The sequence below is a fragment of the Castor canadensis genome, chromosome 8 (genome assembly GCF_047511655.1).
Source record: "Castor canadensis chromosome 8, mCasCan1.hap1v2, whole genome shotgun sequence".
NCBI classification, from domain to species: Eukaryota; Metazoa; Chordata; class Mammalia; order Rodentia; family Castoridae; genus Castor; species Castor canadensis.
The window spans coordinates 158,511,309-158,537,132 of record NC_133393.1 but is presented as its reverse complement, the minus strand read 5'-3'; the positions used below and the strand labels follow the sequence as shown (position 1 = coordinate 158,537,132).

Sequence of the window (25,824 nt, the reverse complement as noted above, 5' to 3'; positions counted from 1 at the left end):
GGCTCCATGATTGGGGATAGGGTGAAGTGGTGCCATCCTTCCAAAAACCCACTGTACATACCTGCTTCCTGCCCCTGGTGTGGTCAGTCCCACACCTCCTACTCACCCAGCCCCCTGCATTGCTCCAGGACAGTGCCGGCGAGCCACTGTACAAGCTCTTTAAGGCCATCAAACACCAGGTGGAGAAGGGGCCAGTGGATGCTGTGCAGAAGAAGGCCAAGTACACCCTCAATGACACGGGGCTGCTGGGGGACGATGTCGAGTATGCGCCTCTGGTAAGCCCCCTGGGGCTGGGGCTACAGGGGGCCTCAAATACTAAACTAAAGAGCTTGGACTCCACCTGGCCTTAGGGGTCAGGACGGCGGAGCTGGTTAAGGGAGGAGATTTGGAAGGCCAGTGCATACTCTGTGTTTGGGAGGGCTTGGGTAAGTGGAGGGTAGGCTCCCATGGGTAGAGGACACCAAGTGTCCTGACCCTCAGCCAGCTGCTTCACAGATGTCCTATCCTGCTGCAGTGTGAGCTGGTGGTGAGCTTTGTACACATATGAGAGGTGTGTGTACACATGAGAGATTGTGTGTCCCACTGTGGAAGGACAAAGCTCGGTCGTTCTGAGTCGAATTTCTGTGAGGCAGAGGGCTGCAGAGAGCGAGGGTTCCTCCCCACTAGCTCTTCATTCTCTGTTCCCTGGCAGACCGTGAGTGTGATCGTCCAGGATGAAGGGGTCGACGCTATCCCAGTCAAGGTCCTCAACTGCGACACCATCTCTCAGGTCAAGGAAAAGATCATCGACCAGGTGTACCGCACACAGCCCTGCTCCTGCTGGCCCAAGCCTGACAGTGTGGTCCTTGGTGAGTGCCCACCTAGACATAAGGCCTGTGTGCCCAATGCAGCCCTGGGAAGGGGTCCTGCTCTGGTGGCTTCCAAGGGATAGGGATGGGCAGTAAGAGAGAGCCCAGGGTAGGGTAGCCTATTGCCTGGGGGGTGCCGAGAGCTGAGCTGTGTCCTCCCACAGAGTGGCGTCCTGGGTCCACAGCCCAGATTCTGTCAGACCTGGACCTGACCTCCCAGCGGGAAGGCCGATGGAAGCGGATCAATACCCTCATGCACTACAATGTAAGTGTGGGTGGCCAGGGTAGGGACCACAGACCTTGCATTGGGACCATGGCCCTCCCTCATGTCTCTGTTCCTAGGTCCGGGATGGAGCCACCCTCATCCTGTCCAAGGTGGGAGTGTCTCAGCAGCCAGAGGATAGCCAGCAGGACCTGCCTGGGGAGCGTGAGTCCATGCCTCTTACCCAGTCCCTTTCTAGTCTTTGAGCACCAGGTCCACCCTCTGCTGCCACCTAGGGGATACTCCTGGGCGAGTTTGGGACCCTAGCCCCCAGATGCCAGGCTCCAGGCCTCCCTTGCCCTTGAGCTTGAGGCTGGGACCTGGTTCCTCAGCTCTGTGCTTCCCACAGGCCATGCCCTTCTGGAGGAGGAGAACAGAGTGTGGCACCTGGTGCGACCAACCGACGAGGTAGACGAGGGCAAGTCCAAGCGTGGTAGCATGAAAGAGAAGGAGAGAACCAAGGCTATCACCGAGATCTACCTGACACGGCTGCTCTCGGTCAAGGTGGGTGAGCACCTTGGGCACATGCATCCGGGCACATGCATCTGGGGCCACACCCAGGGTCATACTGAGTCCCTCTTCCACAGGGCACACTGCAGCAGTTTGTGGACAACTTTTTCCAGAGTGTGCTGGCACCTGGGCATGCGGTGCCACCTGCAGTCAAGTATTTCTTTGACTTCCTGGATGAGCAGGCAGAGAAGCATGACATCAGAGATGAGGACACAATCCACATCTGGAAGACCAACAGGTCAGTCCCTGCCCCACCCTGCCCACCCCATCCCCCAGCAATCCCTCATTCCCTGTTGTTCTGCTGCAGTTTACCACTCCGGTTCTGGGTGAACATCCTTAAGAACCCACATTTCATCTTCGATGTGCACGTCCACGAGGTAGTGGACGCCTCGCTGTCAGTTATTGCACAGACCTTCATGGATGCCTGCACACGCACGGAGCACAAGCTGAGCCGTGTGAGTAGGACCCTGGGTCATGGTGGGGGTGAGGGAGAGCTAGGTCAGCTACCAAAAGGGGTGGAGGGCCTGCACTGGACAGTGTCACTGGGGGTGATCTGGAGAAGAAGCCAGGCGTGAGTCTGGGGTGATTACAAGCTTGTAATGTTTGCATGTTTGGGGCTAAAGCTCAGAACAAAGGCAGGTGGAGGCTGTGGGGCTGCCTCAAGGAGATCCCCAGGGTCCTGGCCACCTTTACTTCCTGTGGACCTCCCTTCCTTACCCAGGCAGAGAAAGTGAGTTTTACTACAAAATTTAAAAAAACCAGTTCCCATAGCTGGGTGCAGGTTGCTTGTGCCTGTAATCCTAGCTATTAGGAAGGCTGAGATTAAGAAGATTGTGGTTTAAGGCCATCCTGGGCAAATATTTTGCTAGAATACAGTTTTCTTAATGAAAGCTTTGGGGGTCTGGGCAGGGGCCCCACTACCACTTCTGTGGGGATCCGGAGCCAGCTGAACCCTGCCCAGTATCACCACCTAGTGTTAACCTGACTTTGTTCTCCACAGGACTCCCCCAGCAACAAGCTGCTTTATGCCAAGGAGATTTCTACCTATAAGAAGATGGTAGAGGAGTGAGTGCCACCCCCAGCCAGACCTGGGTGCCACCCTTGACTCCTGTGGGTGGCTTGGGGAGAGCTTGGGTCCTTGGGAGATCTCTGGGGCCTGGCCTCAGGTTCCTACCACCCCACACCTTCCCATACCCCCACCACTGGCTCTACGTAACCTTTCCACATTTGCAGTTACTACAAGGGCATCCGGCAGATGGTTCAGGTCAGCGACCAGGATATGAACACACACTTGGCAGAGATTTCTCGGGTAAGGACCTCTGGGGGCTTAGGCAGAGCTCTTCCCCACCCTCCCTGCTGCCCCCTGCTGAGCCAGGCACTGAACTGCAGAGCAGGGATGGAACTAGATGAGGAGAGAAGCAAAGGATAAGCAGGGAGGGAAGGCAGGTTGGCCCCATGTGTTGCTGAGTCCTGGTAGGAGATGAGCACACTTGTGTGTTGCAACTGGGTGTGTGAGCAGTGAGTAGCTCAGTGCTCCGCCCTGCCTATCACACCAAAGCTGATCCTCAATGGCTGCGGCTAAACAACTCACTGGACAGTCAGAGGGGCTTCCATGTGCAGGCACTGTCTCTCTCTCTCTCCCCCCACCCCCCCCCCTGGCTGTGCCAGGTAGGGTACAACCCTATGCTTACATACCACACAGCCACCACAACAGCCTGCTGCTCTGTCTGGGCATCACACGGTCCCTGTCTGCCTTAGAGCTGCCTCAACCCCTTCCCCATGTTGGGTGACACTGTTGTCTTTCAGGCACACACAGACTCCTTGAACACCCTCGTGGCACTGCACCAGCTCTACCAGTACACACAGAAGTACTATGATGAGGTAGGATCTGGGTCCCTGGGTCGGGGTTCAGGGCAGCTTCTCCCTTGGCCTGTGGTCTAACGGGTACCCCCTCCCTCAGATCATCAACGCCTTGGAGGAGGACCCCGCTGCTCAGAAGATGCAGCTGGCCTTCCGCCTGCAGCAGATTGCGGCGGCACTTGAGAACAAGGTCACCGACCTCTGACCTACCATCAGTGGTGCCACAGGATGTAGGTGGGTGATGCCTGTTCCTGGCATTGAGCAGCCCCTGGTGTTAAGGCCACATTGGCTATAGTTGAGCCCTTTTCTTCCCCCAGGATGCACTCTGGGCGTCTGGAGGGGGTGCAGCAGGCCCACCTCCTGCTGTAGACTGTAGCGTCTTTCTCCTGAGCAATACCGCCTGGGCGCCCGAGCCAGCACCAGCTCCCTCCCACGGCACCAGCATCGGGTGTTCTCCGTGTTAAGTCGTCTCCTGAGCGACTTGCAAACGTGCCTTACATAACCACGCCGGGCTGCTGGGGGTAGTGGGGCCTCAGCTTCCCCTCCCTGTGCACCAGCAGCCTCCTCAGATACCCTGGGTTTGGCCTTGGGTGGGGTCTGAGTGCCTGCAGTCCCCTGGCAAGCTCCTGGACTGTGTGTCTGTCTGCCAGACGGAAGGAGGAAAAAAAGCGGTACGATGCCTTCCTGACCTCACCTGGCCTCCCCGTGGGGTGCAGGCGCTCCAGGTGGACTCAAGGGCCACTGGCCCCACCTCAAAGGTCAAGCTGGACGTCAGACGTCGGGGCCCAGGTGGCCAGAGGGACCCAGAAGACTGGCAATCCTGGTCTTGGCCTGTCAGACAGGCTCTCCTGGAGGCTCCACCCAGGTCTAGGGGTGCTGGGAGCAGCTCCACCAGGACCACCCCAACCCCTTTTGTAAATTGTGTTGATTGTAAATCCAATACAATTGTCTTTTTCACTCTGCTGGTTGTCTGGGTTCCTCCTGGAGCTGCCTGTTGGTTCCTGTTCCACCTGTCCCTATCCCTGGGCTTTTGCAGCTCACTGCCTCTTCCTGGACACCACTGGCCCTAAGTTGGGCCCTTCTGTGGACCAATCCTGATCCAGAAAGCCATCTGTTTGGTCACAGGGGTTGGACCAGCTCCAGCACCACCTGGAAGTTTTGATAGCCTCCTGCCTCTCTGTCCTGACTTTGTGCTTTCAGCACCTGTTTCTATGGTAGAGGCAAGAGGCAGCACCTCAAAGAACATGTTCAGTAAGCCCCTAATGTGTACAAGTCCTGTAGACAAGGGAGGTAGCTCCATCTCAAGAGGCCATGAGGTCAGCTTCCTCTCAATGCCACACGCTGCTCCAAGATGACTCAGGACCCAAGGTTCAGGACCTGAGAGTGAGCAGCACTGCAGGATCCACGAACCTGGCAGAGGGTGTTTGCTCCCAATCTCCGGGCACAGGGTAGAGGCCATGAAAGTGCTTAAGTGCAAGTGTAATTCAGGCTAGCTGAGAGACACACTTAATAGCATGTGTCGGGTCTCATTCATTAGTGAGGCCCACTCTGTGCTACGTACTTTGCAGAGACTAGGAACCCAGCAGCAAGCTGGACAGAAGGGTCTGCCCTCAGGGAGCCTCCCTTAGTCCAAGGGCACTCATATGAATGGGACTGAGCTGGTGCTCCACACCAGTAAGTAGAGGAATAGCTTCAATTTGGCTGGATCCTAGTGCTGTGTCTTTGGGTCCTACTGAAGCCACGTGAACGCGGGTGTCTTGAGGTCAATAGCTGACATACCAGGACACAGGTACCCTAGGAATCTGGAGGCCTCGCTGCCAGACTGGATCCCTGCAGAACATCTTTACCCCTCTCCCACTGGACAGTCACTAAGAACCACACATGGCTTTGAAGCTTGGGGGTGGGAGGAAGGCTAGTGGTCTAGCAGATCCCAGGTGGGATCTCCATCCTCATCCCCAACCTCTTGGAGGACAAACAGGTGTGTGTAAAGGTGCAGAGCCTATTCTTACAGGACTAGTGAGGGGTAGAAACCGGGCTTCATGTTGGTGTGTGGGGTGGACAGACAACCTTGATGACAGAATGGGAACAGACCTAAGGGTGATGTCTTTTCTTGTTATGTCCTTCTTCCCATTTTCCTCCCAATGTAGAGGAGGGAGAGGTGGGGATGGGAAAGGGACCTGAAGGACCTTTCAAAAAGAAAAAAATTCCCTAAATCAGCCAGATTTGTCTTTCAGGGAGTGCATTCTGACCACAGGCAGAGGGTACTCAGGAGGCGCTGCCACAGCTAGTGAGGGGCCCTGAATCAGTGGACATGGAGAGGGGGTTTATATCTAGGTGTGTCAGTCTCTGGGTAAGAGGCTGTTGTCCTGCAGCACCCACACATACTCTGTCTTTGCCCAGCTGCTTCTCTGACCTCTGCCAGGCTGAGGTGCCTGTCCTTGAAGGGGACCTCCAGCCCTTAACCACCACCTCAAACTCCAGTGGCTACTCCTCTGCAGTATTAGACTCCACCTCCAGAAGGCACGTGGCACCTGTCAGCGGGTACACTGGGGTTGGGGGTGGGGTCCCTGTGCAGGTGTGCCGAGGGATGAGAGAGGTTCACCATTGCATGACGGCTGGACCCACTCTGTCGCTAGCAATGGTCAGCTCTGACCACCAGGACTCAGGCGGAAGGCCAAGGCCGGTCGAGTACACCCTTGGGTGGGCAGCCAACTCTTCCATCTCCTCTCTCCACTCAGCGGAACCGCGCGGCCAGGAGAAGGCCAGGGCAGGCAAGTCGCCCAGGGAGTGTGCTCAGCCCCGCCCGGCTGCTGCTCAGACAAAGGCCGCAGCCGAGGTTCCCACCGCCCGGGGCTCCGCACCCGCCGCCTCCGCCTTCAGCTGAAGCTCCATTAACTCTGCACAAAACCTCGGCCCGCCCCAGAGAGAGGTGGGGGCCCTCGGGGAGGCCCAGGGCTTAGCGGCAGGGTCTGGGGCCATACTCGTGTTCTGGCGCTAGGCCCCAGGACCAACCCCGGCTGACGGGTGGGGTGCAGAAGTGAGGTACGGGATAGTTGGGGGCTTGGACTGTCACGCTAAGGGGGCCAAGGTGCTGGGGCCTCGACCAGCTTCCTTTACCACTTGTGCGCGGGCCCCACGGTTGGTCGGGATTTGCAGTAGATGTGCCTGTTGGCTAGGTACTGCGTGGACTCGTTTTAATTTGGTTGTCAAGTTTAAATTTATTATTATTTTTGCTTAAGATCCAACCATAAGCCTCACACATGCTAGGCAAGAGCTCTACCACTGAGCTACACCCCAGTCCTAATTTTTAATTTAAAACATTTAATTGTAATGCTTAAAAAAAAAAAAAAAGGAAGAAAGAAATTCAGGCAAGTTGGACCCATTGCTCACTTTCCTGGGAGGGCCAGCCCAGGCAGGAAGCTTACCCCTTCCCCAACTGCCACTGCCATTTTTTCTACAGGAACAATGCTCCTCCCATCCCTGGTCAGAGAGAGAGAGAGAGAGAGAGAGAGAGAGAGAGAGAGAGTGTGTGTGTGTGTGTGTGTGTGTGTGTGTGTGTGTAGAGATTTAAAAAAAGGGTTTCATTGTGGCATTTCCACATATGTTTACAATGTTCTTTGGTCATCCTCTGTCATCCCCATCCCCTTCTTACAACAATTTCAACAGGTTTCATTGTTCTAATTTCACACAATAAAGTACATTGACCTGATAGTGGGAATAAAAGTAGAGGTGTGGTTTGGAGTGACACATGCCCACTGATGCCTTGGGAGCATCCCCCCTCCCTCCCATGAAAGCAGCCTTGAGAATGGAGCCCTCCAGGCCATATGCAGAACCTGGAAGGCCTGAGTGACCATGCTCTAGAGGCGACCTTCAGAGTCTGGGGAAGTCAGGATGGGCTTCCTAGGGAGGGATGACAGTGAGGGCGCGCTTTAGAAGAAGAAAAGGGTACCGGACATCTGGGGGCACCCCTGTGGACAACACCCCAGAGATCCTGGTGCTGCTGCTGTCCCTGGTCCTGACTGGCCGGACGGTGGACTCACCTCTCCCAGGAGGCGGAAGGCCAGTGTCTGGGCAAGACCGTGTGGGACGCGGCCCTGCAGAAGTCCTCAACACCAACGCAGATCTGCCTGGAGGCGAACCACAAAGGTACAGGATAGGACCCAGGGCGCCTCCGCCCCCCGCAGAGCAGCCCCTGGCTAAGCGCCCCTGTGGCTGATTCTAACCGAAGGCCTTCAGTTTTTACGGTCATGATGAAAATATTTCCCACTTCTCGTTCTTCACCGGTCGCCCTCATTTCTGAGGAAGCAGGCTGGGCTGGGAACTGTGGAGCTGCGTGAGGGCGGCGGAAGCGAGTGCCCTGCAGAAGGTGAAAGCGGGAGTGACCAGCAGAGTCCCCACCGCCCCCAGCGAGAGGGAGGGCCGGTTTCCGCTTTGCCTTCGTCTCCAAGAGGCAGGAAGCTGAGCGTCGATCTCCGGGAACCCCCTGCCCGGCCGCCCGGCCGCCCGGCCCGGGAAATCCGCCGGGCCTCGGCCCCGCCCCGCCCCGCCCGGCCCGCCCCCCGCTCCGCACCGCCCCGCACGGCGCGGGCTGAGCGCTGCGCGGGGCTCGGTTACGTCGGCGCCGGCTGCCGCTCCGGACATGTCGGGCCCGCGCGCCGGCTTCTACCGGCAGGAGCTGAATAAGACCGTGTGGGAGGTGCCGCAGCGGCTGCAGGGCCTGCGCCCGGTGGGCTCCGGCGCCTACGGCTCAGTCTGGTAGGGGCGGGGCAGGGACCGGGTGGGGGCCGGGGCGGGACCGCGTGCGCGACCCTCCCCGTGAGGCGCGGGGTTCCCGCCTGGGGAGGGGCCTCGCCCTGCCTCCGCCCCCGGCCTGGGAGCCTGGGAGGAGTGAACTGGGGAAGGGGGCACGGAGAAACTTTCCTGCCAGACGCCTCTCGCAGGCAGGAAGGGGGTCATCTAACAGCCTCGGGATCCCGAGTTGTCCCCACTGGAGCCGAATCCTGCAGCATCACAGCTGGCGAGAGGACAGGTCTCCCGGGTCCCTGAATGTCGGAGCAGTCCTCCTGGGTTCTTTCGGGCAAGGGCCTAGCAGCCCCCAGAGTCTAGCAGACGCACCCCGCCCTGGGCAGGAGCTATTGTTTAAGAAGGAGTGTCCAGGCAGAGGGGGGACCTCTCCGCTTAGAATGGCCTCAAGCTTTCCCGTAGGTCCTACCCCCTCCCCCACTTTTCTAGGCGTCTCAGACTCCATCCACATCGAGCTTTGGCCTGCGCCGAGACGTCTACCATTCTTCTTAAATCCTTACTGGACGTCTACATCACACACCAATTTTGTCCCAAACAGGGGAGCTCAGACTACAGCCCCTGAAGCTAGGGCCTGAGGTCCAGACCATAGTCTTGATGGGGGAGGGAGTCGGGATTGGGCAGAACCCAGTTCCGGAGTACCTGGGCTGCAGGGTGGTTGCAGAGTTGTAACCGTGATGTCGTCAGTGAGGCTGATTAAAGGTGTGGACGTTGAGACATGCCCACCCCACACACATACATACTCTCCAGCACAAAGGGGTTTCCTTAGCTAAGCCAGTACCAGGTAGCTGCGGTCCATGTGGGTCATGGAGGGGAAAAGGAAGGCAAGGACCATCAGGCTCTTGCAAGTTAGGAAAGGAACTTCTCAGGTCCCTTCCAGAGCCTCCAAAATCTGCAGCAGGGGCCGGGGGACAGAGTGGGCTCAGATCTTTCAATCTTGCGCTGTCTCCTTTACTTGTCATCTGTCAGGTCATCTCTGTTCCAGTGCAGGGCTCTGTCTTTATTTATTTATTTTTGCTGTACAGAGACTTGAACTCTACACCCCTGAGCTACTCCATCAGCCCTTTTTGTGTTAGGTATTTTCGAGACGGGGTCTTGTGAACTATTTGCCAGGGCTGGCTTCAAACCTCAGTTCTCCTGATCTCTGTCTCCTGAGTAGCTAGGATTACAGATGTGAGCCACCAGCGTCCAGCTGTCTTTACCTCTTAAGACTTCAACAGCAGAAATAGGGTAGGGGACAATGTGAGAATGGTCATGGGGAACTTAGGCCCCTGAGGATTCAACCTCTGATGTTCCTGGGGGGTGTCAAATTCTCCAAGTGGGCCCTGGGTCTCTCTCCACGGCAGCCCTGGCCCTGTGTTTGCTCAGTTTCACTGCTGAGGCGGTGCCCATTCTGTCACTTGATTGCACACATGTAGTGAGGCAAAAGGATCTGCTACCCACGTGAGGGGTCACTTCCCTCACACAACACCCCAGGAGTGGCCTGGACCTCCTATGGTTATTGGGTGCTAGCTGGTTTTCCTCTAAAGCCAGTAGTCCCCATGAGCATTGCAGACCCAGAATGTTCACCCCCTTACCCGGTGTGGACATGGAAGGCAGCCTGTGTCCACTCACTCTTGGGGGGAAAGGGGTGGGGCATCCTGAGAGGAAGAGAAGTAGGAAGGAGAGAAGGGATGAACATCACAGTGGAAGTCGTCGGTGCAAAGGCATCGGCAGCCAGCAGGGTCTTAGCACCTGGCTCATAGTCGCCCTGATCCTGAGGGCAGTGGGACCAGAGGAGGGTGGAGGGACCCTTTTCCATTTATGTTTGAGGATGATAGCCATGACTGTTCCCTCTCCAGTGAGGTGCAGATAAATGAAAAGACTTGTGCAGAAGTAGAGGGTCCAACTTCTGAGGAGTGAGGCTAGGCAAGGGGATGGTCTGTATCCCAGAGGCCCCCTAGGCTGGCCATTTCCTACTGTTCAGTTGTTTAGTTACAAATTAGGATGCAATAAACACCCCTGGGTCAGTTGTTCCTTCGTATTTTGAATGTGTGGAGGCGTTGGGGATCCAGGGTCTTCGTAGGTAGCTTTAGAACTGCTCGGTGAGCCTCCCGGGTCCACGGGGAAGGGGGAGGGTACTCTTGCGGTGCTGGTGGCTGACTTTCTGGCCTCTCTGCGAGTGGGGCCCCTGGGTTGAGGCGAGAGTTACAGGACAGGAGCAAATACAAACCCTGCCAGCAAACACTGCGTGGTGATTGGCCCTAGGGGGCCTCCGAGCGGTTTTCGCGGAGGCCGAGCGGGGAGCAGGCATGGACCAGAGTCTTGGTAGCTGCACGGGCCTGCCACCCTCGGTCCCCTCACTTGCCCACCTTGCAGCTCGGCCTACGACACACAGCTCCGCCAGAAGGTGGCAGTGAAGAAGCTGTCCCGCCCCTTTCAGTCACTGATCCATGCGCGAAGAACGTACCGTGAGCTGCGGCTGCTCAAACATCTGAAGCACGAGAACGTGAGGGGGCGGCCCGCGGGTTGGACACGCGGGTGGAGGTCACGCCCACCCGCGGGGACGCTACCTCTGGAGGCGGGCCGATGGGAGGGCGCACCCGGTTGACCAATGGGCTCTGCCCCTGGGGGTGGGTCCCGGGAGGGGGGGGGTCGGAGCCAGGGTTTAGGGACAGCGTCTGAGCCAGCTGGGAGTTCCCCAGGACGGAGCCACCGGACTCTCTCCCTTCCTCGCCCAGGTCATTGGTCTTCTGGACGTCTTCACGCCTGCTACGTCCATTGAGGACTTCAGCGAAGTGTGAGCGGCTGCCTCGGGAATACAGTCGGGGAGGGAGCGGCGGGGCTCCGTTCTAACTCCTGACCCTGCCGCAGGTACCTGGTGACCACTTTGATGGGTGCCGACTTGAACAACATCGTCAAGTGCCAGGCGCTGAGCGACGAGCACGTTCAGTTCCTCGTTTACCAGCTGCTGCGCGGGCTGAAGGTGGGTCCTCTGGGCTCCCTGGTACCCCGACTGCGTGACAAGGGGGCAGGGAAGAGTGAAGCCGGGCTCACCGGGTCTTCCGCCCTCTGCAGTACATCCATTCGGCGGGGATCATCCACCGGGTAGGTGCAGCCACGGGTGAAGTGAGGGTCAGTCCAGCGGGGCTCTCGCCTGCGCGTATGCCCCGTCCGCCCTGCAGGACTTGAAGCCCAGCAACGTGGCGGTGAATGAGGACTGCGAGCTCAGGGTGAGGACCAGGGGACAGGGTGGGCAGTGGGGGAGTACAGGGAGGGATCTTTGAATGCCTGTGGCCCTCCAGATTCTGGACTTTGGGCTTGCGCGTCAGGCTGACGAGGAGATGACAGGATACGTGGCCACACGCTGGTACCGGGCGCCTGAGATCATGCTCAATTGGATGCACTACAGTCAAGCAGGTGCTGTTCACCTTCACCAGGTGCGGCAGCATCTGACCAGGGTGGGCAGGCAGAGCTTACCAAAGGCCTGGGGAGGGTAGCAAGGCTGTGGGAGTGGCTGAGGACCCTGAGGGAGAAGCAAGATCAGTCTTGTAGAGGAAAAGTCTGGGGGCAGCTTTCAGAAGAACCTGGAGCTTGGTGGGTGCTGTTAGGATCCAACTTCTCCCCCCTTCTCAAGACTGTATGGAGAAAGGGCTCTCCTAGTCTTCTGGCCTGGTGTGACTGAGGGTCTCTGGTCTGGCTCCTCCCCAGTTCTAGAGGAGGGACTTGCGATGGGCAGACTGATGGAGGCCCCTCATAGCCTCTCCCCCACCCCTCTTCCAACAGTGGACATCTGGTCTGTGGGCTGCATCATGGCTGAGCTGCTCCAGGGAAAGGCCCTCTTCCCTGGAAATGACTGTATCCTTGGGGAGCAGGGTCAAGCTGGGGTTCCCTCCTGCAGGGTGAGGGTGGGGTCTGCCTTTGCCATGAGCCTGTAGGACTCACTGTCCTCAGCTGCAGCACAGCAGTGCCCCAAGCTCTGGGGCTAGGGGTCTGGAAATGTTCCATAGCTGGCCAGTGGGTATTTCCTGAGCCAGGTAGACATTGACCAGCTGAAACGCATCATGGAGGTGGTGGGCACACCCAGCCCTGAGGTTCTGGCAAAGATATCCTCGGAGCATGTAAGTCAGTGCCCAGCCAGCCACCAGCTCCCTCTGCTCACCAAGCCCCAGGCATGCTGGGGAGGGGGTGGTGTGGGCACCACATGGGCTCAAGCCCTTCAGAGGGAAACAGGTGAACATTCCTGGCAGGCAGGAGGAACAGTGAGAACAAAACCACAGTACCAGAGAACTGTTCTGGCCATGCACAGTGGGGGCCACTGGGAGCAGGGAGTGCTATAGAACTAATTCCTGTAGGTATCAGGGGCTATATGAGGAGCTGGAGCCACTAGATCCTACAGAGAGGTCTCTGGTCTGCCTAGCTTCCCACTCAGCCTACTGGAATAAATAGTCATGACAACTCTCTTGCAAGTCCTCTGCCCAGTTTGGGGCCAGGGAGGTGGGGATGAAGAGCCCCCTCCAGGCCCTTCTCATATGCCCCCAGGCCCGGACATACATCCAGTCCCTGCCCCCCATGCCCCAGAAGGACCTCAGCAGCATCTTCCATGAAGCCAACCCCCTGGGTGAGGATTGGCTCTGGGGCTAGGCTGGGCTCCACATCTGGCCCTGGATGTGGAGCTGACCGTACCCCAATGGCCCTCCTGCAGCTGTAGACCTCCTTGGAAGGATGCTGGTGCTGGACAGTGACCAGAGGGTCAGCGCAGCTGAGGCCCTGGCTCATGCATACTTCAGCCAGTACCACGACCCGGATGATGAGCCAGAGGCTGAGCCCTATGACGACAGTGTTGAGGCCAAGGAGCGCACAGTGGAGGAGTGGAAGGGTGGGCACAGAGCTGGGAACAAGGGGCGGAGTAGTAGTGCCCAGGGGCCTGGGACTGTATTCCCCAAAAGCAGAGTTTTGCCTGTTTCTTGCAGGAAACTCCCCAGCTCCTCTCTGGTGTAGTCTGGGAGGGAAAACAACACCCCCCCCCAATCCAGTGAGGGGCAGGTGGAAATGGGTGTGTGTCCAGCAGAGGCTTGGGGGACAGCACAAAGCATGTTCTGGTTCTCAGCCTCTGGGTTGAGGCTGCTTAAAGGGTGGCGTGTGTGGACTGGGCATCAGGTGCCAGACATGTGGGAGGCTGGGCTGGGGGCAGCATAGCTTACTCTTTTCCTTCACTCCCCCAGAGCTCACTTACCAGGAAGTCCTCAGCTTCAAGCCTCCAGAGCTGCTGCAGCCACCTGGCACCTGTGAGATTGAGCAGTGAGGCATTGCCCATGGGAGGCCTGAGCCTCTCCCATTTCCTCAGCTGGCCAGGTTTCCTCAAATGTGCCTCTCAGTCAGCCCTTACTCTAGCCTGGGACCTCTTGCCTTGAGGGGAGTCTACACACATGTCAATGCACAAGTATGTGCCTGTGTGCCTGCCATATGTAGGAGACTGGGCAGAAGTGTCCCTGGGCCTGCTTTGGTTCTTCCACCCTCTCCCAGCCACCAGGCTCTCCCTTGGGACTTCATTATATGGAATCGGGATCCCCCTGGGGAGTGTGTTGGTGTCCAGATCTCCTCTGAACCAGAGAGCTATCTGGCGCAGGACCAGGGCAAATGGGTCAGAGTCCCTGGAGACTCAGAGGGAGGATCTCTGAGTTAGAGCAGCTCAGCCTGGAAGTGAGGGGCTGCCCTGAAAATTGCTGAGGCCCAGAAGTCTGATTGCTGAGGGACCCAGTGCCTCACTAGACTGGGCTGGGTCTCCCCTGGGGATTTCAGGTTAGGGACCACAACCAGATTTCCGATCAGAACATAGACTGTAGTTACCTACAGCCTGTGTTTGCATGTGGTAAGTGTAGGCATGTGTACATTAGTGTGCACTCCTGGTTTTCACATTTCAGCATATGTGCAGGCATGTGCTGGTGTGTGTAATCTTTGAGTGTCCAAGGACCAGCAGCTGTGTCTGGTGGGAGACCTGAGTTGAGGTAGCCATTCTTGCCTCCCTTCCCCTCAGTTCCTGATGCCTGAGGCGAATTGAGACCCTGCTATGCCCTAGTCTTGGGTTGGAGGTGGGGGTAAGATGCATCTGTGTGAACAAAAGCCAGGACTTTTTCTTGACCACAGGAGCTGCAGCAGGCTCCTGAGACACGAGGGCACATGCTCACTGGGGAGCTGATGGAGCAGGGGACCTAGCCTTGAGGATACTAAGATGGGTAGCACATATGGATGTAGACTTGGAGTTGGAAATTCCTGCCCCTGGACATTGGCCTAGAGCTGACAAGCCTCTGCCCACCATTGTGGCTCTACGGCAGATCTGGGGTGTTGTGGTCTGTGGGTCAGTCCTTATTGCCCCTTCTCCCAGAAAGGAGGTGACCAAGTAACCTTTGGGACAAGACCCTGCTTGGAGACAAATTGGAGACAAATTGGCTCCTCCCTGGAGAGGCGGTGACCTCTTGCCTCCAGGGACCCAGGGAGGCCTGGATGTCAAGTGCCTGCACCAGGGGTGCACAATAAAAAGGGGTTGCCTCTTGTTCTTGTTTGTGTCCCAGGTTCCAGGCCCTGCTACCCTTACTGTCCCTGCTGCCTGGAGAAGGTGGCTGGATCTCCATGCTTCACCTCTAACTGGCCCCCCGGACCTCTGCACTGGTCACACCCCTTAGTCCCTCAGTGAGACCAGCAGCCATCTCTGGCATCCTCAATGCTTTCTGGACAGTTGAGAGCCCAGGAGGCTAGAGTGGGAGTCAGGCCCATGGACTCCAAGGGAAACAGTGTAGTGGTCACCCACAGATTGACCCCAGCTGCCTGTGTGTAGAGGGTTTCAGTGGGCAGTCTGGCTCCTGGCCCAGACCCTCATCTCACTCAGTGGTCAGGAGGCTGGCCACAGGTCAGTTGGATGTCTCTGGGAGCAAAGGCCTGCTCTTACCCAGAGGGTGGACAGGAAGTAGCTTTCCTTTTCTGGTTTAGGACAAAGAGGCCACTTTAACCCAGGGATCCACAGGATCCCTACTGCTTACTGTAGGTCACATGCAGGATAGTCTGTGTCCTTGCCGTTGCCCTTGCCCTGAGTTTTAGACCTCAAGAGGTTTGGTTAGTGTGGCAGCTGGTCCTGGAGGGGAGCACTAGAGACCAGGTTGTGCCAAGTCCAGTGTTTGGAGATGTGGAAGGAGAACTAGGGACATGACCCCATTTCTGGAGCCCTATCTAGCCCAGAATCCTGTTCCCCCCACCCCACCAGAGTAAAGAGGACAGTTGGGGGCTTCCTGGAGGGAGGTGAGTGGTCTGACTGTGGCATCCTATGGCATAAGGGTATGGATACAGGTTGCTATGGTTTGAGTGGCCCAGACCTGCCCCAGCTTGTGAACATGCCAGATCACCAGCAGCAGCCCAGGTGTAAAGCTGCTCTGGCTGGCCTTGAGCTGCTGATTCATGTCGGGCAGGCGGGGCACAGAAGGCGGGGCAGGGGGGTCCTGTGGGTCACTTTGCCCTCCAGAAGCATCTATGCCAGACTTCAGAGGGAATGACCACTGGGAGGGGTCATGCTGAAATAGGTCCTGCCTTTACCCTGGGGGCAGCAGTCCTTCAGAAGTGTAATGAGGATCAGCATGGACTTTGAAGGACAAGCTGGGCAGGGACTAGCCTTTGCAAGTGCTTGAAGCAGTAGTCATCACAGGCCAGGTGCCGGGAGAGGAGGAGTAGAGGTGCAAAAGGGCCCCCCAGGGGGTCCTTCGGGACCAGCTCCTTTGTCTTCTGGGTTGGGAGGCTGAAGGCCAGTGGCCACAGAGATGGGGTTGCTGATGCAGTACAAGAAAGTTGGGAGACAAAGCCAACCCCTCCTCCATATGGAAAGAGAGATGCAGGCAGGACAGGTTCTGGGAAACCCCAGATTGGGCAACGGATGGGACAGCCCCAGGGGTGGGGCATCCTTAGGGCTGGAATCGGGAGTTGACGTCAGGAACGGGAACGCAAGGCTAGGTGACTTAGGGATAGAGGATCGAGTTAGCGGTGTGGTGTGGGTAGTACACTGGCAGGTGGATGGTGACCCCGGGCTGGGGGCCTACCCCGAGGGGATCATGCTGCTTAGGATGGGCCCAATGTCCAGGAAAATCAGTAAAAACTAGAGCTTAGAGGGGCCCCTGCTAAAACCACAGGGGAAATCCAGTGGGGGCTGTGGCCGGCCAAAGTGCCTGGGCATAGCCTTTCGCCCCGGGTCAGCCATGAGACTTGGGACGACTCTCTCCCTCTCCTCCCCAGCCTTCAGCCCTCCCCCGTCCGCCGCCTCGGGTTTCCGGAGGGGCCGGAGGGCGGACGGGGTGTCACGTGCACGGGGCCCGGGGGCCGGTTGGTCCGCGGGCGGGGGAGGGGCCGCGTGCTGCCGGCCGGGCTGGGGTCGGCGGTTGGGAAGAGCCCTGGGTGAAGACTTCGAAGGAAGAGCAAGAGGGAGAGCTCCAGCGGTGGGCGGGCGGCGCAAAGCCGGCCCTGCCGCGCTGTTGCCCGGGGCGCGCGCCGGGGGAAGCCCCATATCCTGGGACCCCGTCCCGGGGCGAGGCGCCCGGGCCTGCGATGAGCTCTCCTCCGCCTGCCCGAAAGGGCTTTTACCGCCAGGAGGTGACCAAGACAGCCTGGGAAGTGCGCGCCGTGTATCAGGACCTGCAGCCCGTGGGCTCGGGTGCCTACGGCGCAGTGTGGTGAGCGCGCGGGGCGGGACGGCCCGCGGGGCAGGCGGTGCCTGGGCGATGGCCCAGCCGGCCCGCTAAGCCTTCCGCTCCGCAGCTCGGCGGTGGACAGCCGCACAGGCACCAAGGTGGCCATCAAGAAGCTGTACCGGCCTTTCCAGTCGGAGTTATTCGCCAAGCGCGCCTACCGAGAGCTGCGCCTCCTCAAGCACATGCGCCACGAGAACGTGAGTCGTGCGCTGTCCCCAGCTACAGACACCGCGCCCTTGGCCGCTGCTCATCCTCCCCTCCCCAGCAAGTCCTGCTCCAACGATCCTGTTCCCCAGGGGAGTTCTGCCCCTCCTACCCAGCCCCCAGGCAGCCTCCAACGGGGATAGGCAGCCTGTCTGAGCAGTGTTCCATGAAGGAAGTGAGGGCAGAGCTTGACCCCTTTTGGGGGGACACTATTTTCCCGAAGTTTAGTGCCTCCCTCTCCACAGTTCTTTGGCTTCGTCTTTGGGTCACATCTGGCTCAGCAGCCCAGGTCAGGGACAGTAACTTGTCCAGGCCTTGGGTCTCCTAGAGGTCTTACTTTAGACTCTGCCTCCATCATTGAAGGGAAGGGATTCTCAGCGTGGTAGGAGGTTTTCCTGGAAGGGACATTTACCCCTTTTCCCTGCCCCAGACCCCTTTCTCCAGCCCCTCCAGCCCCTCTCCACTCCAGGCAAGCAAGTCCTTGGGAATGCAGGTCAAGGCATAGTTCTGGGGTTGGACACTGTGACTGTGTCACTTGAGAGCCTTGGGTTTCTGTGGATGAAGGGGTTTAGGGTGCAGAGCATTGCTGAATCACTTTCAAGCCTATGGGGGGCATATCCAGGCCCCCCCCAGGGAGAGGCATTTCCTTTCCAGTCCTGTACATGGGACATTGCACAGGGGTGTCCCCGTGCCTCTCACATCACCACTGCTGGTTGTTAGAGCCCTTCTCTCTGCCAGGGGAGCTCTTTTTTAGATATAGTTCCTGGGGTTTTAAGTCTGTCCCTCCCATACCCTGGCTCCTGACAGATGTTCTGGCCCTTCTGGGTCATCATACCCACGGGGGGGGGGGTCAATTCATCTCTGACCCTCTTGGTTCCTGGTCACTGCCACTCTTGGTTGCTCTGGTGGGTCCTTTATTCTCTGAAGCTCTTCATGTCTGCATTGGCCCTGGGCTTGTCCCGTTTTCTGTGTGGAGTTTGCTTCTGGTGGACACCAAGCCTGCCCTGCCTCACTACCTCCCAGGCACACCTAGACCTTCCCATGAGTGTAGCCTTCTCCATCCTTGGTTTCACCCAGCTTCTCCTCCAGAACCCACAACCACCCACCCACCTACCTGCCTATTTCCCCTGTCCAGCTAAGGGCTCTGAGCCTCCTCTTTAATCATCTCCCACATCTGATCCAGTCTGTGCCGGGTCACCTCCACTGTGTCACCATCCCTACCAGGCTCCTGACCTGTCCACAGTTGGACACTGCTACCTACAGGATGCCCTAACACCCACTGGGAAGTTGTAACCCCCAGTACTAACCCCTCTTCCTGTGAGGAAACTGAGGTTTGGAGAGGCCTCAGCAGAGATGAGGATCTGACATAGGCCCAGTCCTGCTTCCTGTGCTCCCTCTCAGCCACTTCAGGCCTTCTCCCTCTCCTCAAACCCGGCCCCCTGTTCTGGGCCATATTCAACACACAGAGGCACAGAAGTCCTAGCCGTCTTTCAGATAGACCTGCCTTAACCTTAGGACCCTGTTCCCTGTCCACTCCTCTATGTGCTCCCAGGTCCCCAGCTCTCAGGTCATATCTGTGGTCCACTTGCCTCCAGTCCTTTCTCTTCCTTCTTCCACGCTCCTCCCCATAGTTCTGTCCTTGATTACAGTGGTCACCCACATGTCCTCCACCTTGTGTTCATTGTTGCCTCACTTCACTCTGTCCCTACACTGCAACTACGTCATGCCCGTGTTTAAACTTTTCCATGTCAACTCTTTTGATCAAAGCCACACCTTCCCCTGGTGTGTGTTTAAGGCCCTGCCTGGGTGGGTTTCCTCCAGCCTCTCCTTGGCTACTCCTTGGCCTGGGTCTCAGCCACCTGGCCTCCTTTCCTGTTACTCAAATTCTGGACGTGTTCTCCCTCCTGCCTTGGCCACCATACACCTGGCCTCTATTGGCTCATTACTTCCAGCTGCTTAAATATATGCCATCCCCAGGGAGGCCCCCATGGGCTCCTGGAAGTCCTGTTATCCCTCAGTATTGGGGATGCCTTTGTTACATTGCCTTTCTGTCCATCTCCCGCAACCATCCAGCGCTGTGTGGGATCAGGTCTGTCTTAGACAACAGAGGCATGACCTTAGAAAGGACTTGCTAGATATTGGCTACTCTCAGGGGGCTGCACCTACTCTGATCATGGGTCTTCTTGGACCTTGGGGAGAGGAAAAGAGGGGAGGAGAACTAAGGAGCTAGAGCACTTGGACACCTGGAACCAGCCCAGGCTCAGGGCTGCCCCTCCCCCAGAGGATCCTGGCTGTCATCATCCAAAAATAGCTTGTGTCTGTGTGGACAAGTGTACCAGGGCTGGGCTGAGCCAATGGGCACAGTGGGGGGAAGATGAGAACAGCTGCAGGGGGGCTTCCTGCTTGGAGCACAGTGATACTCTGGGTATGTGTGCTGAGCCCCTGCATCCTCTCTGTGCCCTCCCCCTCTACTGGCACTCTATCCCCCAGGTGATTGGGCTGCTGGATGTGTTCACTCCTGATGAGACCCTGGATGACTTCACAGATTTGTGAGTGCTGGCCTGGCCTGGCCTGGGCTGACCAGGCAGGCAGGAGGGGCCTGAATGGTTCCTGGGTGCTAGCTTCAGGTCCTGGGTTGGCTTGGGGGCCCCCTCCACAAAGCCCAAATGGGGACCAAGATGCCCACTACTCACCCCTTCCTCCACACTCCCATGTGCTTTGGGGCCCATGGACACTGGCATTCCTGGTTAGATCCAGGGCTTCCTCCTTCCAGGCCTGGCACCTGGGGCCTCCCAGTGCCTGAGGTGTGAACCTTGGATGTGGTGTTTGTGAACAGGCAGGTCCCGTGCTCAGGATCCTGGCACCTGGTGTGTGGCCTGAAACCAGAGCTGCTGACCTTTGCTGGCAGATAGGGCAGAGGCTGCAGGGAGGACCCCGCCCTGCCCCTGCCTTTCTGAGCCTGTTCCACAGTTGGCCAGCCCTGGACGCATACTGCTATCAGCCAAAGACTAAGGAGAAGGCCAGGGAAGGGCTGGAAAGGGTAGCAGACTCTTCTTCATCAAGGGCCCACACTGGCCCCAGAGGAGTGCTAATGCCACGCTCCTCTTGTTATTCCCTTCACCCACCTGCATATCTCCGTTCCAAGATGGTGAAGCTCCCACCCTCATCCCTGCCCCGGGCTCCTGCCTGTGAAGTTTATGCTCTGCTGCCTTCAAGGTGCAGCCCCTTCTGTCTGGAGTTCAAAAACTCTGGTGTGCAGCCCCTCCCTGCCTGTCATTTTGGGCAGGGTAGGTGAAAAGGTGGAGTCATTGTTGAGAGTGGGGCCAGATGGTGGATGAAGCCTGGCATCGCATGGTGGGACAGTAACTCATCCAGCAGGATGTCAGGATCCTGAGGCAGTGAGGACTCAAAGTACTCACTGGGTACTGCAAAGTGACACTTGAGGGGCACTGGTGGGATGGAGTCTTGCAGAGTCCTAGCCTGGGCCCAGCGGGTGTTAGTGCGGAGCCAGGGGCTGGCCCCACCCCACTGTTTGCGCTCTGGCCCCACTTCCACAGCTACCTGGTGATGCCGTTCATGGGCACTGATCTGGGCAAGCTCATGAAGCACGAGACTCTGAGCGATGACCGAATCCAGTTCCTCGTGTATCAGATGCTGAAGGGGCTGAAGGTGGGGCTTGCAGGGGAAGCCACAGGGAGGTGGGCAGAGCTGCCTGGGTGGGCAGGGTAGGGATTTGTGGCTCAGACGGCCCCTTGAACTGATGACTGCTAATTCCCCTCTTTCCCACAGTATATCCATGCTGCTGGCATCATCCACAGGGTGAGATCTAGTGGGGGTGGGAGGTCACTCATCCATCCCTTTCCAGGTGTGTGGGCAGGAGAAATGCTCAATCCTAGCCATTTCTCACCTGTAAGGGGGAAAGATGGGGTCTGGTGTGGGGAGGCGCTGGTGACATTCTATATAACACTGCTGAAAGCCACACCCAGCCCTTCTACCCTTCCTCAAAGGACTGGAGGGGGCAAGTGGCCAGGCCCAGATTAATGGCCCTCGTAGTGCTGCCTTGGCCCTTGGCCTTGCACATGCTCTGGCAGGCAGGGCACAGTGGCCTCTTTTCCTCTGTCCTAGGACCTGAAGCCCGGCAACCTGGCTGTGAACGAGGATTGTGAGCTGAAGGTGTTGCTGGGCAGGGAGGATGACCAGGGTGGGGTACAGGGACTCCCTCTCCATCTGTCTGTCCACCTGCCTGCTCTCAGGCCCAGGCTGAGGAATAGACCCCAGGCATCTGGACAGGGGCTGAGCAGCTGATGTGTCCCAGGGAAGCACTTGGTGGGGTTGCAGCAGGCACACTCTATACTTGCTTCAGGTGAAGTGGGGGGAGCATCCCTAGTCCCCCATGCTTGACCCAGGGCAGGGTTTGGAGGTACCTAAAGGTGAGCAGGGAGTGGCAGAGCAGGGAGGGAGAGAATCCCGGGCACCTGTTCCTGAGGTTGGTTGGGCTGGATGCACTGGCCACAGGGAGAAAACCTTGGAGTCCTTGAGCCCTGGAAAGGTGGGAGAAGCCCCAGATTGAAAGCTTCAAGACCAACCCCCTCCTGGGTCACAACTGGCCTGTCCACTGCTCAGGGGTCCCCTTAGCCCCACCTTCCTGATATTTCCCTCAGATCCTGGACTTTGGCCTGGCCAGGCAGGCAGACAGTGAGATGACAGGATATGTGGTGACTCGATGGTACCGGGCACCTGAGGTCATCTTGAATTGGATGCGTTACACACAGACAGGTGAGAGGCCATCCCAGAGACTCAAGGGTGCCATGCCACACCTACCTCTTCCCTCTTTCTTTCTTATTTTTACTTTGTGGTGCTGGCAATTGAATTTAGGACCTCATCCACGCTAGGCAGGTACTCTACCACTGAACCATACCCTAGCCCTTCCTCATTTCTTTATGGGGAGCTCACAGTGGCTGCTCTCTGGGAAGGCTGTTTAGCTGGGGTGGGAGCCTGGGGAGGATGTGGCAAGTGGAATCCCCCCAGCCTGTCTCTACCTCCTCCTCGCTGTGTGCCCTTGCTCTGTGTCTGTGTGCACCCCCTCCTGTGTTTGCCGCCCTGTGTGGCCTTCCCCACTTCCTATGTCTGCAGTCTCTCACCCTGCGCCCTCATGTATGCATGCCATCCCTGCCCATGGGGCACCGATGGGGCATTGATGGGGCTTCTGTTGCAGTGGACATCTGGTCGGTGGGCTGCATCATGGCGGAGATGATTACTGGGAAGATACTGTTCAAGGGCAGTGACCGTATCCTCCCACATAGGGGCAGTGTTGGGCGCATGCCTGGGTGGTGGGTGGCGGGTGGTCCCTGCCCTCTGGCTCTGTGCTGTGCTTCTGACCTCGGTACAGACCTGGACCAGCTGAAGGAGATCATGAAAGTGACAGGGACACCTCCTGCAGAGTTTGTACAGAAGCTGCACAGTGCTGAGGTCAGTGGGCAGCTGGGTGAGCAGGCTGGCAATGGGCCTGGGAGCTGGCCCTCACCCTCTTCCCTACAGGCTAAGAACTACATGAAGGGCCTCCCCGAGCTGGAGAAGAAGGATTTTGCCTCTGTCCTGACCAACGCAAGCCCTATGGGTAGGCCAGGCGGGTGGAAGTCCCAGGCCACTGGAACATTAGGCCTCTCTCTAGTCTGACCTGGCCTGATTTGCTCTCTCCACAGCTGTGAACCTCCTGGAGAAGATGCTGGTGCTGGATGCAGAGCAGCGGGTGACCGCAGCTGAGGCCCTGGCCCACCCTTACTTTGAGCCCCTGAGGGACACGGAGGACGAGCCCAAGGCCCAGAAGTATGATGACTCCTTTGACGATGTGGACCGTACCCTTGAGGAATGGAAGCGTGAGTAGGGGGTCTGTGTTGGATCTTGCGTGCCCTGTGCAGGGACCCCCTCCCCCTGCCACAGCCCCTGGGTTGCAGGTTAGGTGAGGAAGAGGATAGGATGTCCCAGGTAAGTGTGAGGCTCTAGAATTTGCCCAGGGTGACCTCTGGCTAGGGCAGAAGTCAGGGAGAAGCGCATCCCTGTTCTTTCTATGGCAAGAACGCCACAGAAAGGCTGGCACATAATGGATCCCAGGAACTGGGCAGTAGATCTCAGTTCAGGGCAGCAGTGCCACTGACCCCTCCTGGCCTGCTACCCTTGCCCCTGTGACGCCCAGCCTCCCTCACATCTAGGCCAGAGAACCTGCCATGCTTGAACTCCCTCCACATCCACTTGTCCTCACATCTTTTAAATTTGTCCTGGCCTCTGTTTGCCCCACTTCAGGACCCCTCCCGTTCAGACAGCTGTTCTCTCCTTATGTCCTACCTACGGGGGGGCAGTCCACCTCCATGCAGCTCCAGAGGCCTTGCTCCTCCCTGGCACCCCCCAGCCCTACTGAGTAGTTCAGATCTCTCCCCGCCCCCCCACAATGGCTATGCTCTGTACCTCCAGGATCTGGGCTCACTGTCCCCTTATACTGAGGGCACTGCCTTCACCCTTTTTTTGTTTTGTTTTTGAGATAAGGTCTAGCTATGTGACCTAGACTGGGCTCAAACTCCCTATATAGCCCAGACCAGCCTTAAACTTGTTAGATCCTCCTGACTCAGGATCCCAAGTGCTGGAATTACAGGCAAGCGCCACCACATCTAGCTCCTCCTTTTATCTTTTTCTGGGTTTTTTTTTTTTTTAATCGTTTTTACATTTACTTACATGTGTGTACATTATTTGGGCCCCCCGCCGTCGGTTGGTTTTGTTTTGGCATTATTGGGGTTTGAACTCAGGGCCTCATACTTGCCTGTTAGGCAGGTGCTCTTACCATTTTAGCCAATTCACCAGCCCTTTTTTGTGATGGGTTTTTTCAAGATCGGGTCTCCTCAGGCTGGCTTCAAACCATGATCCTCCTGATCTCTAGAATCCTCCCGAGTAGCTGGGATTACAGATGCCCTTTATATTTGAGGGGCCTCCTGCTGGGCTCAGGAAGCTTCAAGGGTCTTCCCACTGAGCTTTGAGCTAGAAAGCTGTTTCAGAATAGCAGGTTCCAACCTGAGGGCAGCAAATCAACAATGGAATGTCCCACTGAGTCCCTTGTCCACCTGCATCATCAGGATGGAGGAGCTAGACTGACTGAGGCTCTCAAATCATTTTTTTTTTTTTTTTTTGGTGAGACTGGGGTTTGAACTCAGGGCTTTGTGCTCACAAAGCAGGCACTCTACCACTCAAGCCACATCTCTAATTCATTGTAGTCTGGTTATTTTGGAGATGGGTTCTCTTGAACTATTTGCCCAGGCTGTCCTTGAACTGTGATCCCCCCAATCTCAGCCTTCCAAGTCAAATCTTGTTCTTCAGAGCCACAAGGGTCCTCTGTGTCTCCAACAGGTCATCCCCATTTCTCTGTTATGTCACAAGCTCATGAGTCTGGTTCTGTGTGATGAAAGACTTCTGCTGATAAACAAGATAACTCCTGAACCACAGGCCACAGGATCTTCTCTGTGGTCCCTGCCCACACACACTGTGGCTGGAAGCTTTTGCTTTCACAATACACCATTGACCATGGTGATCACTTGGTCAAGCCCTTGTATAGAACACAAGCGCTCATCACCTTGTGATGAGCTGGGAAAACCCAGCTTTATAGCATTCTTCACATAGAATTTGTCTAAGTGGTACAGTCAGGTTAAGATTAGAGAATATGCCCAAAAAGTGCCAGCTTCTGCTCTCAGGTAAAAGCAAAAGCCAACTGTCCTGTTTGCCTTTCACCCCTCTGCAGGTGTCACTTATAAAGAAGTACTCAGCTTCAAGCCTCCCAGGCAGCTGGGGGCCAGGAGCCCCAAAGAGACAGCTCTCTGAAGACCCCTAAGTGGCGTGGGGATACCCAAGGGCCCAGGCTGGGGCTTCACAAGCTCCTTGTCTCCCTTCCTTGGGAGGGGAATTCTGATTACCACTCTGGCCTTGCTTGGAGAGACTGAGTAGACCCCTTGATCTGTGGATCCCCTCTTTCCCCAGGCCTGTTCCTCTGCTCTCAAGTGTTCCCAGCTAACCTTGGTGGAGCACTTGAGCATTCTGCACAGGACCCCTACCCCATGTGGGGCTGGCATTTGGCCCCTGAACAGCACCCCCTCCAACAGGGTGCAGCAAAAAGCCTCAGAACTGGTCAAGCTCAGGGTCTGAGCCCTGCCTGCTATGAACTGTGCAGAGGCCAGCTCTTGAGAGGAGGGAGATGGAGGGCATGGGGCACTGACCCAGGGACACCATCCCTCCTTGGGGGTGCTGTGGACTCTGCACTCCCAGCTTTGAATGTAAACCGACCATTTGGTGTGCTCACCTGGCGGAAGGAAATAAACTCTTTTGTAGACCTCCCACTCTGGCTGTTCAACCTGATGCCTGAGCCCCACTTCAGGCCCTTGAGCTGCTGCCCTGCTTAAAGAAAGGAGGTGCCCTGAGCTAAACCCTTCTGAACCAGTGGAGGCTCCAAGCCTACCCCTTCCCGAGCCAGGGCTGGTGCCTGCCTCCCCAGCCAGTCTGGTTAGGGCTTGACCCCCTCCTTTCTTGTGAGATGACTTTCCTTTCATTTAGGCTAGGAGTCTGAGCCAGTGTGCTGCATAGAGCCTAACCCAGGATGAGG

General features: G+C 57.3%; 3 protein-coding genes across 9 annotated transcripts in view; all 3 read left to right on the top strand.

The window, feature by feature from the left end:
- Plxnb2 (plexin B2) overlaps positions 1–4,442 on the top strand; it is a 29,976-nt gene extending 25,534 nt beyond the window's left edge. For all 3 annotated transcript variants that reach the window (XM_020181333.2, XM_020181357.2, XM_074084748.1), the window contains 12 exons: positions 129–275; positions 692–848; positions 1,013–1,113; positions 1,191–1,275; positions 1,460–1,614; positions 1,698–1,858; positions 1,928–2,075; positions 2,621–2,685; positions 2,854–2,929; positions 3,427–3,501; positions 3,581–3,714; positions 3,798–4,442. In XM_020181333.2, the coding sequence (XP_020036922.2) occupies positions 129–275; positions 692–848; positions 1,013–1,113; positions 1,191–1,275; positions 1,460–1,614; positions 1,698–1,858; positions 1,928–2,075; positions 2,621–2,685; positions 2,854–2,929; positions 3,427–3,501; positions 3,581–3,685 (1,275 nt within the window). In that variant the 3' untranslated portion in view covers positions 3,686–3,714; positions 3,798–4,442. The remainder of the gene's footprint in view (positions 1–128; positions 276–691; positions 849–1,012; positions 1,114–1,190; positions 1,276–1,459; positions 1,615–1,697; positions 1,859–1,927; positions 2,076–2,620; positions 2,686–2,853; positions 2,930–3,426; positions 3,502–3,580; positions 3,715–3,797) is intronic.
- Positions 4,443–8,041: 3,599 nt separating this feature from the next.
- Mapk11 (mitogen-activated protein kinase 11) lies at positions 8,042–14,812 on the top strand. Of its 4 annotated transcripts, none has more exons than XM_074084753.1 (12): positions 8,047–8,235; positions 10,639–10,768; positions 11,001–11,059; positions 11,134–11,245; positions 11,338–11,367; positions 11,445–11,492; positions 11,592–11,679; positions 12,046–12,117; positions 12,301–12,380; positions 12,802–12,880; positions 12,965–13,138; positions 13,485–14,812. In XM_074084753.1, the coding sequence occupies exons 1-12, from the start codon at positions 8,120–8,122 to the stop codon at positions 13,562–13,564; spliced, it is 1,068 nt and encodes a 355-aa protein (XP_073940854.1). In that variant the 5' UTR covers positions 8,047–8,119; the 3' UTR covers positions 13,565–14,812. The 4 variants fall into 4 exon arrangements, with proteins under 4 accessions (XP_073940855.1, XP_073940854.1, XP_020036555.1 ...); XM_020180966.2 differs by having other exon boundaries at positions 8,049–8,235; positions 11,565–11,679; XM_074084754.1 differs by lacking the exons at positions 12,301–12,380; positions 12,802–12,880; positions 12,965–13,138 and having other exon boundaries at positions 8,042–8,235; positions 11,565–11,699.
- Positions 14,813–16,620: 1,808 nt separating this feature from the next.
- Positions 16,621–25,561, top strand: Mapk12 (mitogen-activated protein kinase 12). Of its 2 annotated transcripts, XM_020181369.2 has the most exons (12): positions 16,621–16,967; positions 17,053–17,182; positions 19,680–19,738; positions 20,747–20,858; positions 20,979–21,008; positions 21,315–21,362; positions 21,851–21,965; positions 22,405–22,476; positions 22,579–22,658; positions 22,728–22,806; positions 22,892–23,065; positions 24,970–25,561. In XM_020181369.2, the coding sequence occupies exons 1-12, from the start codon at positions 16,843–16,845 to the stop codon at positions 25,047–25,049; spliced, it is 1,104 nt and encodes a 367-aa protein (XP_020036958.1). In that variant the 5' UTR covers positions 16,621–16,842; the 3' UTR covers positions 25,050–25,561. The 2 variants fall into 2 exon arrangements, with proteins under 2 accessions (XP_020036958.1, XP_073940853.1); XM_074084752.1 differs by having other exon boundaries at positions 22,405–22,658.
- The last annotated feature ends 263 nt before the right edge of the window (positions 25,562–25,824 follow it).